The sequence below is a fragment of the Lampetra planeri genome, chromosome 31, assembly GCF_965212315.1.
Source record: "Lampetra planeri chromosome 31, kcLamPlan1.2.h2, whole genome shotgun sequence".
Lineage (NCBI taxonomy): Eukaryota > Metazoa > Chordata > Hyperoartia > Petromyzontiformes > Petromyzontidae > Lampetra > Lampetra planeri.
In genome coordinates this window covers 10,696,586-10,712,316 of record NC_136137.1, presented here as the reverse complement: position 1 = coordinate 10,712,316, position 15,731 = coordinate 10,696,586, and the positions used below count along the sequence as shown (strand labels likewise).

Sequence of the window (15,731 nt, the reverse complement as noted above, 5' to 3'; positions counted from 1 at the left end):
CCCGCGTCGCTTCCTCGAGACTCAAATTGACCGATCTCTCAAAACGGCGCGCTCGGCGATGATTCTGTTTGCATGCGACGCGGCCGCCGCTCGGTGACAGCGGCGCATCTCCCGTCGTTGTCGGCCGTTGCCGCCGCCCCCCACCCCCGCCCTCCGGGAACGCGTCGTTTGATCTCCGCCGGGTACATTCACCCGAGCCGCCATGTGCGCGCGTAATGTCACGGCCGTAAACATGCGCTATCCGATATTGCCGCTCGCTCGGGAAATATTTTTCGAGTGCGCACACTTGTGGATTGTCATGGCGATGCGGCGCTGTAAGTTCTGGGGGGGGGGGGTGTTTCCCCCCCGGAAACGTCCACCTGCACGGTGTGCGAGCAACAGGCCCGCGAGCCTTCGTGTGTTTTATTGATCGCAGAGCGGAGGGGGGTGGAGACGGTTATCGCGCGCTTGCAGATCGATGGTCTCACCTGCCCGCGCGATAAAGCGGGGACGCGGGGATCGGAGCGGCGCGGAGGCCTCGCTCCCCCGGGGAAGGGGGGGGGGGTCGTCTGGCAGCGTTCCCCCCCAGTTCACCGAGCATCGCGGTTATCGAGAAAACAATTAAAAGCTTAACCATCCTCGCAGATGTTGGAGCTCGGACGCGACGCCGCGAGTTTATTAAGTCGGATGTTCGTGACAACGATCCGGGGAGCTACCGGCATTTTATTTAATAAGTGCGACATTTCGACTAACAGACAGGAAGGTGCAGTGACCGTTCGTCTGAATTTCCCCACCGCCGACCCCCAACAGCCTCAATCAGGGATAGGGCCAGTGGAGAGGAGGAGGAGGATGGGGGGGAGGGCGGCAGACGGGAAGAGCGGTTTATGCGCACGCCTCAAGTCGCAATCTGACCCAAGAATCAATACATTCCAGATGCGAGTCTCAAAATACGCCCATGACCTTTTGCGTGATACCTGCCTTTCCGTGACGTGACCGTGGGGAGATTTCACCACGACAACGGCGATCGCTAACGCCCTAAGCGGGAGCAGTCTTAACGCGTCAAACTAGAATAATAATAATAATGATGATGAGGGGTTGCCACGCCACAATGTCGTCGCGGATGTTGATATTTTCATCTGCGCTCGGGGTGTTGATTTAATAAAGGCGAGTTTTCAGCAGCGGCAGCGGCCGGTGGCGAGGGAGGGAGGGAGGCCGCGCCATGGTTGGCGCGTCCGCCCCTGCGTGTCCCTCGCTTGGTTCCTCGACTTCTTCAGCGCCAATTAAAATCCCTCGCTCGACCCAAGAGCGGAATTAAGAGGGTTGTGCGTCGGGGGCAAATGAGGGCACACTTCGTCGTCGCCGCCGCCGCCGCAGTGAGAGTCGATGGCACTCGCTTGCGTCCGTGGCAACTCTTTAAGGGGCTCGTGAGCCGTTTGCAGTCGTGAGCACAACGTCGTGAGCACAACGTCGTGAGCACAACGTCGTGAGCACAACGTCGTGAGCACAACGGCAAGTTGGTTTCCCGCTTACGCCAGTGCGCGCCAGAACTCGCCCCCTCGTGCACGGCACAAGGCCCTGTTGGAAATTCCACGTTCCTCTGACATGAGTATGTTTAATGCGTGCACAGAGAGTTGTAATATGGCTCGGGATATTGCACATTGAGTGTGAGCACAGAGAGCTCTGTCGCACGAGCTAAACAATCATGACATTTCACGGAGCACGTATGCGAATCTGCTGCTGGATGAGGGCCGTGCGGGCATTGTTTGCCCATACTTCACCACGCTGGTCAATGCGGGTTGGTGAAGGCAAGGAGCATAGCCACGTGGGCACGGTACAGCACAACACGAGAAGTTGCTGCACTTCCGTCTGGTGACAACGTAGCCCCCCGCGCCGCGCCGCATCCAGCGCCCGTTCATTTTGCGGCGAAGGTCGCTCATCGAAGCGCTACCCCACAGGCTCAACGCCCGCTTAGCTTCTCAGACCTGACGAGCCCGGGTGCGTCACCGCCTCTGGAATGGGCCGCCCCCTTCTCGCAGGGGTACCCGTGACGGAGCACGGGGCGCGCCTTGAGGCCGTGTTGTCGCTGGCGACGCGGGGAGCGTGAAGGGGCTGTTGTCCACAAGTGTCGGGCTATGCCATTGCCCTGGGTTTGCGTGCCGTGCCCGAGAGGTCTCTGGGAGCATCGGGTGGCGTGCGGACCGACGGGCTCGGGAGCTCTGGAGGGTCACCCGCGGGGTGAGCCGCGTGCCCCCCCCCCCGCGTGCCCCCCCTTCCCCCCCGCGTGCCCCCCCCCCCCCGCGCGCGCTCCGTGGCACGCGCGCGCGCGACGGCGCGAGCGTTTGTTGGAGCGCTCTCTCGTAAAACGCCGCGACCCTTGCAGCGTCAATTATCCGACATTAGCAGCGGGGGTCGAAGGCTGGTGCTGTAATTATTTAATTACATTTCCACATGAGGGACGTTTCTAGTTAAAGGTTAACAAAGAGGGCGACGCCGCTTTGCCGCGCGCAGCGATCTTATCTGCGCGGGCATCACACGATCGTGCTCAACGCCGTAGACAGCGACCGCTAATTAGACACGCTGGTGCATTAGGGGCAGATATTCGTAATTGTTAGCGCCGATGAACGCTGGAAGGGTGGTTCTGCGCGCTGGCGAGGGTCTCTGCCAAAAGGACGTGGGGTATATTTAGCGTCAAAGAAAAGTTATCCGGCTCGATCCCTTCTCAATCCTTTTTCAATTCTCAATGCTTCTCATTTGTCACTGCTGAGACACAACTTTTCCGCTGGCCAAGCCAAGATGTCCAATTATATGAAGATAAAATTGGGAGGGGGTTGAGAAGCCTTTGCAGAATACTGGTGGAATATAAATTCGCAGTTAATGTATGGACCGGAGCTCGTGCGGAGACAATCCAAGGGTGACGGGCAGACTGCTCGTGACAGCGGCGCACAGTTTGCCCACCGCCGTGACAGCGGCTGCACCCACCGGGCCCTCCACATCGCCTGGTATGCGGGAGGTCGGGGGTTCGATCCCGACCCTGACGCCTGCTGCTGCTGTATATTTGGAGTTTGCAGTGTTTCTCTCTCATCATCACGGTGGCTAGGAGATGTTAACTCCCTCGCCTGGTATGCTGGAGGTCGGGGGTTCGATCCCGACCCTGACGCCTGCTGCTGTATATTTGGAGTTTGCAGTGTTTCTCTCTCATCATCACGGTGGCTAGGAGATGTTAACTACCTCGCCTGGTATGCGGGAGGTCGGGGGTTCGATCCCGACCCTGACGCCTGCTGCTGTATATTTGGAGTTTGCGGTGTTTCTCTCTCATCATCATCACGGTGGCTAGGAGATGTTAACTACCTCGCCTGGTATACAAGAAGGCGTGGGTTTGATCCCGATCCTGACGCCTGCTGCTGTATATTTGGAATTTGCAGTGTTTCTCTCTCCCCGTGGTCGCGTATACAAACATGCATTGAGATTATTTAGATTATTTTGGTGTTATAAATTTTCAAATGATAGGGAACTTTGTTGAGCTATCATTTGTGGCCAGGTGGCTTCTGAAAAAAAAGTTCATACCTCAGTGGGCTTCGCCTGGTAGGATGGGGATGGTTTAGTGTTGTATTTGTATGTGTTTGGGTTATTTGTTTACCTTTCTTGTACTTTGCACTATAATCATGTTTGAGTAGTGTTTGTTGTTGTAATATTGGACTCACCCCTTACTGGACATCTGTGAACAAAACGAGCTTTATAGCTCATCTGATTCCTACAGTATAAATAAATATTCTGATTCTGAAAAGAATATTCTGACATCGTGGCTGTTCAAACGGACACCACGTGCAAAATGTTTCCACTTCCCACAGAAACAAGCTCTACATTTCACAAAATGAGCTCTTGATCTTGTTAAATACACTTTAGTTTAAAAGCCCCCATGATGTGGGAAGCCAAGGTGTGGAGGGGTGTTAGTGTGTAATTCAAAATCAATGCCAGAGAGAGGGGTTCCTGAAGCCTCGGTCTCGGCCTCTCCCACGCCCGCTCACAAAGAGCAGCAGCAGCAGCAGCTGCTCAGCGCTGACAAACGCTCGCTCCACATTTATAGATAAAGGGGCACAATTTCACAAGAGAATTGTTTTATTTGTGGCGAAATTGAACGTCCGCCGCATGAACGTGCGTACCTGCTTCTGCCTCTAAACGCCGCGGCCTTGCACCGTTTGTTTCCATGCGACGAGAATCGTTCCCGGCTCGTGGCTGGGCGCTCCGGAGACCGTGACGGCGATGGTCAAAGCATTCGGCAAGGGAGACGCCTCCCCCCCGAGCCTCTGGGAACTCATTAGGAGTGGCCTCAGTTGGGCCCTCTGTATTTTTCAAACACAATTCATGCGCGCTGGAGTGAATTAATACAGTGCAATTTAAAATCACAATTCTGCCACCAGAGTCGTGCACTATGAATATACCTTTTTTGGAATAGCTTCAAATGCACGTGAAGATTCTAATACCCGGCCGGGTGGCTGAGCGGAAGAGCGAGTGGCTCGCAAGCGAAAAGGTTGCGAGTTCACATCCTGGTTGGGGTTTGATTTAACCCATCATCCCTGTAGGGTTGACAAAATCTGCACGACTTTTCTGGCGAAGTCAATATCGGTTGTCCTAAGGTTCGACTCATCCCTGTCATAGGAATGTAGATTTTCCCACCGGTGGCTCAGGGCTGTTAAGAGGAGATGAGCATCGCATCAATGCTCATTTGAGCAGGAAACCACATGGACTCGTTTTATAATTCATGTTCAAACCGCGAAGCAAATAATCTCAAGGAGAACTTGGGATGAACATTTTTTTTTGATGCACGAATGAAGTGGACTGATCACGCGAGGCTGCGGCCAGACACGAAGGCCCGGCACCCCGCATCCTGTGGCAGTTTTATGGAGCAGCCTCCACCCCTGTCTGCTATTTTGTCCAATGTGAGTCACACTAATGAAGGATCATCAATAAGTGAGCGTTTAATACCCGGCAATGAAAATGTCCACGCATTCCCGGTGTCGGAGCAGCGGTTGGGGGGCGGGAGTCGGAGGGGGGGGTGATTCGCAAGCTGCGGTAATTGATGACACCGCGGCCGATGCAATTGACTCAAAATCAGATGAGTCCCGTTTTTTAAAGAGCCTCAATTCATCAATATATCCCTGGTGTCGGGAGAATGGCTCTAATCCGGCCGAATCAATGCACGCGGTGGCTAAGCACGGCGAGCAGCTGAGTGGTTCAGGATAGCAGCGGCGTAAAGATGTTACGAGGTTTTTGGAATGAAGCCGTTCAACTGTCAGAGCACATTGTAAATAGAAACGCTCTCCCCGGCCAGGGTCAGGGTAATTCCTTGCGTCGCTCAGATTAACTGCAACACTTTGTCACGGACACACGGTATAATTAAAGGAAGGTAATTGGATCCGGGCAAAATATGAGCCCCGGATCAAGTGCAAAATGTGTTTTTGTTCATCGCTTACAAAATACGGTCCAACGATGGAACGCGTTCCACTTGCGAGGCTTGCGTGGCCAAAGCGCCGGCGTTGCCGGGCGTACGCCGAAGGCTCACGAAGCGGAGCACGACGCTCGCGGAGTGGAGCGCGCCCAAGGCTCGCCTAGCGGCAGCCTAATTAGGGAATCGGTGGAAGGGCGGCGATCATCCGTGGGCCGGTCGGCGACGCTGACAGCTCTGGAATGAGCGCGGCAGCTTCTGTCCATCAAGCGGCGGAGGCCGCACGGAGCGAGGCGGCGGCGGCGGTGTCGCCGCCCGATGGAATCAAAGGGGGGGTATAGATAAGCAGAGGCAGCTGGGCTGCCCCCTGTGGGCCCCATGGGGGCTCATCACCCCGGCACCCACCGTCGTCGCCCTTACCTACCCCGCACAGCCTCGGCGGCAGCCGTCAGTGAAGCCGCCGCCGCCGCCACTGCCTTAACGGGGGACCTTTCAGAGATTTATCTTCTCGGTTTTGAAATTGACTGGTGAGTTCATCTGATCGTAAACGGGACTGGACATCGTGTCCGAGATGTTTACGTGTTTTTCCAACATCTGTTGTCTATTGTCGCGTGCTGACGGTTCGTTGGCGGCATGGGCGCCGGGTTCTTCTTCGCACGGCAGCTCGGTCGGGCCGAGGCCCCCACCGCAGAACGGGCCGTGTCCACGCGGCACGCTGGGGGCCCCCTCGCCGCGCGCGCGTCGCTGCGACGACGTGATTCGCGCCCGTCACCCCGCGGTGCCACGGCGATGACATCCGCCCGGCCCTCTGCACGCGAGGGTCGGTGCCGCAGTGCACTCCAGGGTCTCAGCGAGGACAATTGAAGCGCAAACGCCAACTTCGGTGCGACCCTGAGCGCGATGAGCGAGGGATGGGGGGGGGCATGCACTGCCCGACCTCTGGCTTGGAGAGCCCCTGTCTAGGCTCAGGAGGCGGCATCGGATTTTTCCTGCGTCTCCCCGGGGGGGTTGGAGGGGGCAAGGAACCCGGGACCTCTGTGGGCTGTTGGCTCAATATTCTGACATCATCGCGAGTAAGCCCGCTGAGCCCGTTGAGCCCCCCCCCCTCTCTAGCCACATTTTCGAATTGAATAGTGTGTTTATACATGGCAAAGTATCCGAGTTTTTTCTGTTGTCTTCAATTATCCGATCCGTGTGACCTCGTGGCGTGATACTCGTTTTGCTATTAAGTCTGCGCGATTTTAATGCACAGTTCCTCCGCTTTCAGTCTGCTTATAGCTGACCACGACAACACACGAATGGAGGGAAGTTAAAGAGGGCATTTGCCCAGCCGAATGGTGCAGTGGCCAGAGCACATGGCTCACAACCGGGGATCCACTCGGCCCATCAACCCTTTCAAGCCACTCTGTGGGATGTCAGCAGTACTGAGAATAGACTTTCCCCAACCAGAGGATAGTGGAATTTCTGACACCTGCTCAGCGCTGTGAGTATGAAATGAGCACATTTGCGATGCTTGCTTGATCGGCAATGGACTTAGATTTTAGCTCAGGACACGGAACGCCCTGACGGCGGCCGCGGTTGCGCAGGAAACTCCGAGGGCATCTGAAATGTCAAGGAGTCTCTGGAGGCGGTGAGGCGTTGCTAGGAGGCGATGAGGTCCTGTGACCCAAGCGGACGACGCGGTCTTTAAACAGCCTCAGGCTCCCTGTCGGTCTTATCGGATTTTTTTAATTCATCAGTTAATGAGAGCACAGTGCGCAATGGACGCTGGGTGTTGAAGTAAATTAACACTCTTCTGCAGCGTGGGTCGGTCCGCGAGAAAGAGAGGACCGGCAAATGTCAACTTGTCAGGGCAGGCTCTTCTCCTCCCCGCTGCTGGGAACGCGACATTTAATCCCTCACCATCTAAACTCGGGAAGTTACGAGGTCACTCGACGTTCAAAGTCAAGCAGAGAAACTGAAACAAAGGGACTTTGTTCATGCGGGAAACTCCAGAAGCCTTCGGCGCGAGCACGGCACTCACAACGCGATCTCGTGGCCATGTGGAGGAGACGACTTGCCAATCACGCGCACGGGTATCGCGCCTGTGATGTACAGGGGTGACGTGGGCAGACGATGTGTTGCTGCTGCTGCCCTGAGTGAGGTGAAGCTCTATATCCTCTGCGCACGTCTGCTGCTCGCCGTCTCGTGATATCTCTTAAAGTGGCGGCTGATAGCGCGCCGTGGAGGTGCGCGGGCGCTTGGCAAGGACGGTGCGTTGCATCCCCTCGCTCTGCTGAACGGATTCTGCGCGGCGCCTCACTCGAGCGCATCTCGTTGCCCATCGACCAATCACCTCGTGACCCTACCGGTAACCGGGCAGCCCCTCTCTCTGTCGCAGGGTGGCTTGCTGCCGACTTCTCTGCAGTGGAGGCAGCGGAAGCGTCGCGTCCTGCGCCACGTGGCGTGTTGTGCGTCGTGACGAGGAGCGCTCTGCGAGGCTGCCCCCCTCCATTTCCTATATCTGCGTGACATCTGTGAAAAGAGCTTCATAGGCTAGTGATATTTCTCCAGTATGAATAAATATTCCGATTCTGCGTGAGCTCGACGCGGTGGCAGCCCTCGATGGAGGAGGCCGCGTGGCAACTGAGTCGGCGAAGGTGGCCACGGTGTTATCGATTTCTCAGATTCCTGATGTTGTCTGGATGATGCATTTCGCTGTCCCGGTGTTTTTCACCACTTTGGCACGTGCGCCATTCAAGAGAGAGCACGGTTTTAATGGGCTGCGTAAGGAACGAAGACTCAACCCCGCAGACTGAACAAGACCGCGCGCGGTGTGCACCATCATGACAACTGCACTCATCTGGTCTTGATCCACTGCTGTTTAATGACCTCTGTTGCTGATAGGAAGGGACCTTCACGAACACCGCTTGGCTCATCCCTGTGCCGTGCGATTAAAGCAGAGATGCCGTGCTGAGAACGCACGCGCGGTCGTTTTGAATCCGCTCTGGGATTTCTTGAAGCCGCGGACAGTGCCGGAGCGCGAAAGCCACAATTATCAGCGAGCGGCCGTTCCAGTTGGCGTCCGTCCCCTTTCACCCTCCGTCTCGCCTTGCCTAATTTGAGCTCGTGGCAGCCTTGATGCGCGTGTGACTAAACGGCATGAAAGCCTCACCTCTGCACGGCCAATTAATCCTCGCGTAATCCTCGTCCTGCCACGCAGCATATTCACGGAGCGGCAGCCAGCGCAGCCGACCCCGGTCTCCTCCTCCACAATTTCGGATTCACTCGGCGCCGATAAATAAGTATCTCAAGTTGCTCGAGCGCATTTATGATTAACAGATTAAATGCACTCTTACGCTCGTATGATCCCGCAACAACATTCTCGCCCGTGCGTTGTTCTCGCGAACTGAATAGATTCTTCGTGCACGTGCATTTTCACACATTTGTGAGCAATTCACAGCTCTCTGTTGCGGCAAACTCTGCCTGCACGTGCTCTGCGGGCCACTGCTGCTGCTCAGCACGCCCACAAGAAGCGCTTTCGCACGTGTTGTGTTGCCGCACGGTGGGTCGTCCGCGAACATGTTTTTACAGTTCGCAGTGGTCTGTGGGGTCCGCAGACAGGTTGGGAACCACTGTCCTAGGCCATTACCGCAGAGAAATGATGACTAAACCCAGGGTGGTGGAGTTAGCCTTCTGCCACCCAGTTCACCGGCGACCGTCACCCATGGCAGCAGCAGCCACCGTCACCGGCGGCCTGGCGGCCGCTGCCACCACCCACGTGAGTGGCCGTACATCCTGGAGACAAAATCACGGCTCCTTTCTCTCCCTGCCGCCCTCAGAGTCAAGGTCTGCCCAGGCCACGAGTGCCGCCGCTACCCCCCCCCCCGACGCCCAGCCCCCCCCCCCCCACTCTCGACTTCAACTCACCCTCCCTTCGTCTCCCGGGCCGTGCGAGCGCAGCAACCCGCGATGCCGCCGTGGCGACGGTGTCGTCTTTGAGCGGCCGAGCAGCGCTAACGTTCCCTCCCACCTCACGTCGCCGCCGCGCTCGCTTGATGAATTACCAGGCGCAGAGCCGACAGGCAGAATGACTGATGACGGCTAAAAACGAGATATAATCCAGGCGGCGCAGGCAGATGGAAAATTGTAAGGGCCTCGTTCAAGGAATGCGCGTGCATTTTTTATCTGTTTCATAATTTTTTTTATCGGTGACGGGAGGAGAGCGCTTGAGGTCCGAGCGCTCGTGGAGAAACGGCACGCAGAGGGTGCGTGGTGTCAGTCAGGCGCCGTGGCTGTTTGCAGTGTGTGCTCGCTCACCGCCGTCTCTGCTGTTTATTTCTTAATCAGCAAGGAGTGGGGTGTTTTTCGTTGTTTGTATTCCAGGCATTATTGGGAGGCGCCCTGAGCAACCGCAGCGATTGTCATCAATCGCCGCGCTCGCCGAAGACACTCAGGTCGCGTGCGTCTCGTTGGCGACGTCGAATAAACGCGTGGATTTTGTGTTTATGCTGCACCGAGGCTAAAATTAATGTCGTCCCAGCGCCACTGTCTATTATTACATTTCCCAATGTGCAAGCATTGACATTCGGGGTTGGGCAGTTGCTTAGCAGCCAGCGCGAGGTCAATTCGCATGCCGCACTAGCGGCACGCTCACACTCGGCAGCCTCGGCCTCCAGCCTCAGGTGGCCAGGGGCCTTCAGCTTTGGGTGGCCAGGGGCCTCCAGCCCCAACCGCCCAGGGGGCTTTCAGTTTTGGGTGGCCAGGGGTCTTCCAGCCTCAACCGCCCAGGGGGCCTGCAGCCGCAGGTGGCTAGGGAGCCTCCAGCCTCAATCGCCTCGGGGATCTTCAGCCTGGGGTGGCCAGGGGGCCCCCAGCAAGCCAAATGGGCACCGTGCACTCCGGCGCGAAGGTCACGGGCCACCAATCACCGCCATCACCCCTTGCGCTCACCGGGGTGACGTTGATGGGTGACTTGGGGGATCGCGCTCAATGCGAGTCGCAAGCCAGAGCAGCTCCGCTGCCAAGAGTCGCAGCCAAAAAAGTCCGGGCTCATTTATTTTGTTAACTTTCAAAGTTAATTAGGGCCGAGGGGAGCAACGATCCGGTGGTCCCAGGATGGCACCTGGTGGCCCCGTGTCTGGGCGTGTGGTGACAGCAGAACGACCTCCCTTGGCCAGGCTGCACCCGATGACACAGACGTCCATCAGCGGCTGGCAAATGCAAGGCACTATGGTGCCAGAGTCTCGGGTTACACGTGCGGGTCACAACCAAATGCGTCTCTGTGTGTATACGTGGGTATTAATTTCCCCACTAAAAATGTGCCTGCCTGCATGCGTGCGTGCGTGTCTCTGTGCGGGCGTGCGCGGGTGTGGATCTGTACGCGTGGTTGTCTGCCGCATCCCTGCGCGTGCGTGCATGCGCTCGTGTCGCCGTACGTGCGTGGATGCCTGTGCGCGTGTCTTTGGGTGCGCGTGCGCGTGTGGGAACATCTGTTGGTTTGCGTGCGTGTATGTACGCGTCAGCGCGTGTGTGTTCCTGTGCTCGTGCGTACGTGCGCTTGTGCGTGGGTGTGCCCGGCCCCGCTTGCGCGTGCGTGGCCCTGGTGTGGCAGGGAGCCCGTGCCCAGCCGGACCCCTGCACGCGCCGCACGTCATGCAGCCCACCCTGAGCCTCAAGCCCTTCCTGCCGTTCCCCCTGGAGGCGGCCGCCACGCACACCCACGCCCTGCGCCTCTTCTCCGCCTTCCCGGCTGTGAGTTACCGCTCGCCTTCCGCGCGCTCTGCGTCGGCGCCGTCGTGTGTCGTGGGACAGCGCGGGAGGGGCGGTTTTTGCGCCGGGGTAAAGCGGCGGTGCCGAACGGGACAGAGGCAGTGCCCGGGACCGGGCAGCCGGTGATCTCTCTTATCCCCGTTGAGCCCCCGCGACAACAGTTGCGGCCACGGCCTAGCTTCACCCGGCCGCACGACGGGTCCCGCGGTGATGGGAACCCTCTGCACCGCGGCTTTACCGCCGGAGCTAGGACAACGCAGACCATCAGGGGCACGGGTAAAGAGCGGGCAGCCGATTGGGGCCTGTGACCCGATGGGGAGCTGCCACGGTTTTTAACGAGGGGAGCTGCTGCCATAATAATCTTGGTTCGTGATTTTACTCCAGAATTTGATCACATGAAGTCTGTGGTAGAATTTAGATGTCCTCGAAGTGGATTCTCGAGGACGTCACTTGCAAGAACACGTGCTTGGCTTGCATAAAAAAACAACTGCGTCCCCGTACATTCTGAAACTTTTCAGTGGAGGCATCTTGTGTATTAACCGCGTGAAGCCGTTTTCATCTGTGGTCGGCGCGGTGATTCATGCACTGCACTGTGAACTCAGCATTGCTGGCCACAGCCAGTATCAGCGGTGAGTAACATCCGAATCCATCCTAACAACCCCCTTCATCAACCCATGCTGATCAACATAGTGAAGTATGGTCGAACGTCCTCGAGGGATAAAGCATTGCGGAGGGGACCGTCATGAATTGGTGAATTGACAACTGTCATTGATTATACAATTCGTTAATTGCCATTAGGCTCTTTTAACGGAGCCGTTCATTCCAGTTGTTCTTTGAACCCTGGTCTCACTGGCGAGAGAGTCTCCAGGTTTCAATGAGATCCCGCGTTGTTATAAATACACATGATCTAGCCGCCCGGGGCTACGGGCGCATCAGCCCCGCGGTTAAATTTTCACATCCAAGTGTGTTAATAATTGCAAAAACATTTTTTTAAAAACGCGCAAACACATTCCTCGCTTTCGCTGCTTGTGGCCCAAGCCAGTGTTGACAGAGAGAATGAGCGCCGCCGTGCGTCTCCTCGCTTAACACCGGGGCCCGGCGCTAACCCAGTGCCCCCGGTGAACGTATTTCACTTTCGCACGTCGGCGCCGTCGCATTTCGCACCACGCCCGCTGCCAGCGTTCGCCCCCCCCCCCACTCCCCCTCCACTCCCCCCGTGGTTTTGACACCGCGAGCACCCCACGCCACTTTGTACGGCACTTTGCTGGGTTGGGGGTGGAGGGGGTCTAAAGAAGTTAGGGGGGAAAAAACGTATCGATGTGCACATGGATTCCGTGACGCTTTTCCAACACACGTTTTGTCTTGAACAGGATATAATTAGCTGCATGTATGTGTGTATGGTTAACTTCTCTTTCACCGTACGTAGCCAATCGTGCTCATAGAAGGTGCAGGGGAAGGACAACAAACTAAACACGAAAAGCAGCTTTCAAGAAATGTGTGTTCAGCACCAGTGCAAGTAGCATTTAGTATATTTTCAAAGGCATTGCGGTCTCAAACTTTTGTTGGCGATGCTGCAGTCAACGAGGACGAAACTCCCGAATAGCGATGCCGCTTTACACTCGAGGTTCGTCCACGCCAGGTCATCTTCACAACGGTTCCAGTGTCCCCCCCCCCACCCGTTACTGGGCGGGCAGACGGACAGGGCTTTAAACCTTGGTCGGAAAGCTTTAAAGAGTAACCTGAACCCCACCCCTAGCTTTTAACCCGAGCCCCTATCTCGGCATTCCACAGGGCAGTCTGTAGACGGCGCTGGCTGTTGGAGGCAATCTGTGCGCGGGCGCGTCCGTCAGGCCGCGGCCAACCCGACCCTCCACGTGGGACCTCGTGCAAGATCGGTCTCAACGTGCATCTCCACGGCTAAGCTCGAGCCGTCTCTACCCGTTGTGGCCTCTTGTTTTAACAGAGCTGGCTGCAGCGTTCCGTTGAACCCCTCGGGGTATAGCGTGCGCCCGTCCCGAAACACGGCGCGTCGACACGCGCCGTGTTTGGGGCCGCGGCGCCGAGCCCCATGCCGGTGCCGTGTCAACTCCGGCGCGTTGTCGCGCCGTGTCGGATAAATAAATAAATCTAACACGAGGGGCTGGGCTTGTGCCGTCTGCTGACATGACGCACCTCAGTTTGGGATGGCCGTCAATTCTTCTTCTTCTTCCCAATATTTGGGGATGGATGGGAACCAGCCATATGCTTTGCCTTCTTAATTAAGAGCCTACACGGGTCCCCATGGCCACTTCCCCCCCCCGCCCCTCAACTTAACAAGTGTTCATCCACACCTGGATACCCATTGATTACTCATCGCCCACCTGTTGTGATTCATTTACATCATGGATGTCAACAGCGGTGTACCTGCCATGTTTCTAATCCCTCAGCAACTTCCGAGGGCGCCCGTGCATTCGCTTTTGATGACAGCATCTATCCCGAAAGGTGGAGAAATAATTTATATGCAGAGAGGCGAAGGAGAGTTGTGGTGGCTGAGCTGCCCGCTGATTGGGCCTGTGTCCGAGCCTTTGATCACGTTACGCTGCCCCCCCCCCCCCTCCGTCACTTTTCCACTCCGGCGTCACCAATTCCCCCCGCTCGTGGTTTCGCCGACTGCCGAGCGATGCGGTTTGCAGAAACTGAAAACATTCGCACCGCTTTGTTTACAATGCCGCAGCCTCGCGAGTGGCACCCCGTGCCCTGGCACACGCCGTGGAACACAGCGCGCGTGCCGCGGTGTCCCGTGGAGGCCCGGCTCTCTCTCTCTCTCTCCGTGCCAATCACACGGGAGCAGTGTTGTGCTGCTGCCAATATATTAAATCCTCTGGCTGTTTTTAATATCATGGTTTACCCCTGTGCCTCTCCGTAACTCTGTATTTGAATTCATAACCCGCTGCATGAGTCCCGCTATTCATTCAGTGCACGTGTCCGTGCCATCCTAATCCTGTTTGAACCACTCTCTGAAATTGCTTCCAGGACTAATCACTTCCTAATGTTCCCCCGTAATGTATCCTTCCTCAACGCTGCCGGGCCTTGTTTACTCCTCTCGTTGTGGGAAGGACCTCCGCCGCCCCGCATGGCTCAGCTACCCCCCCCCACCACCACCACGACATAAATCAACCCCGATCCAATCAACCCTTTTCAGCCACCTCGCCTCGCTTTGTTGCCCCATTTTTACACCCGACACCGCCGGAGCCACCCGTTTAGCAAGCACTTATGCCTCTTGAATCTAGTGGCTGCCGCTTACAGCAGTCGAAGATGGCTGGAATGCTGCGCCGTTGCCAGACGCGAACGGCGCTATTGTTGCACCTGCAAACGCGCCCTTGAATGGCGCCACCCGACGCGGCTAATTCACACGCCATTTTCAAGTCGGCGCGTGCTCTTTGGAGCTTGTTAACACGTATTAATTGCTGCGGCGGTTGGCGTTAACGGTGTAATTATCCCAACCTCGACCCTATTGGAACTGCGGCGCGGGAGGTGCGTGGCGTGGACCGGCAGAGTCACGCGGTGGCGACCGCAACAGAGACGTCGACGACAGAGAAACAATCTGACGGCGCGTGGGAGCGACCATGCCCAGCGATTGGTGGCAAGCGCGCCGCGCGGTCGGTCCCGCGGGGGCACGGGGCATTTCTGCGCGATTACGGTGACATCGCGTTCATCACGGGAGTCTCCGCCGCTCAGGCAGGCACGGTGTCCGATTCTGGAACCCGGTCAATATTTCCCGATGCCTCTAATGCCGAGCATGGATTGCGCGTCGTTGGAACATCGTCTTCCATCAGTTCAGATTAAATCCGGCCGCTTAACAAAAGAAACATTTGTCATCCGGACGGTTTTAATGTCCCGTTTTGGCCCTGAATTATAATAGCCGAGGCCGCCTTTGAAGAATGACGGGAATGTGTGGAGCTGTCCGCGATGGCAATAAAAGAAAAAAAAACCCACCGAGATATATCTGGTGTCAGGCGCAGCCAGCTGACTTATGTCTTTGATTCCCATCGCCTGCCCTTTTTAAAAGCACTTATGTACATACCACCTGATAAAGTGGCGATTTGATAGGAGCAATGAAGACCGTCACCGCACAAACATGGAAACAGACAGCGCGCGTCTCAGAGCGGCGATAACGCCGATTTGTTCTGGTGGGTGATTCAGAGCCCAGTGACCCCAGTACAGTGGCCACAAGGAGACCGAATTTGCTTGGTAATTGACCCCAACACAGACCATAGCAGCACCAGGCCTTGAGCTTTGTGCGTCTGCGGCCATCTGGAACGCTGTTCTGATATTAATAAGCTACTGGAGCTATGCACTTTTCATCCTCGATTGAAAACGAATTTCTTTAGAATTTCTTTTATGTTTAGTTTGTTGTCTTTCCCCCGCACCTCCCATTAGCATGGTTGGCTACGTACGGTGCGAAAGAAGTTCACCATTCATACAGGCCACATCTACTCGGTGCGTCTGCTGTACCTGCTTTGTGCCGCTTGCGCTATGTATGCTGGATGTATGTCTGCCCTATGTGCTGTGCCTGACA

General features: G+C 56.5%; 1 protein-coding gene across 1 annotated transcript in view; it reads left to right on the top strand.

Annotated features, from left to right (window-relative positions):
* The window catches only part of LOC144729217 (zinc finger protein 385D-like), a 132,893-nt gene that overhangs the window by 77,919 nt on the left and 39,243 nt on the right, over window positions 1–15,731 (top strand). The window contains exon 2 of the mRNA XM_078609289.1: window positions 11,016–11,155. Within this exon, the coding sequence (XP_078465415.1) occupies window positions 11,016–11,155 (140 nt within the window). The remainder of the gene's footprint in view (window positions 1–11,015; window positions 11,156–15,731) is intronic.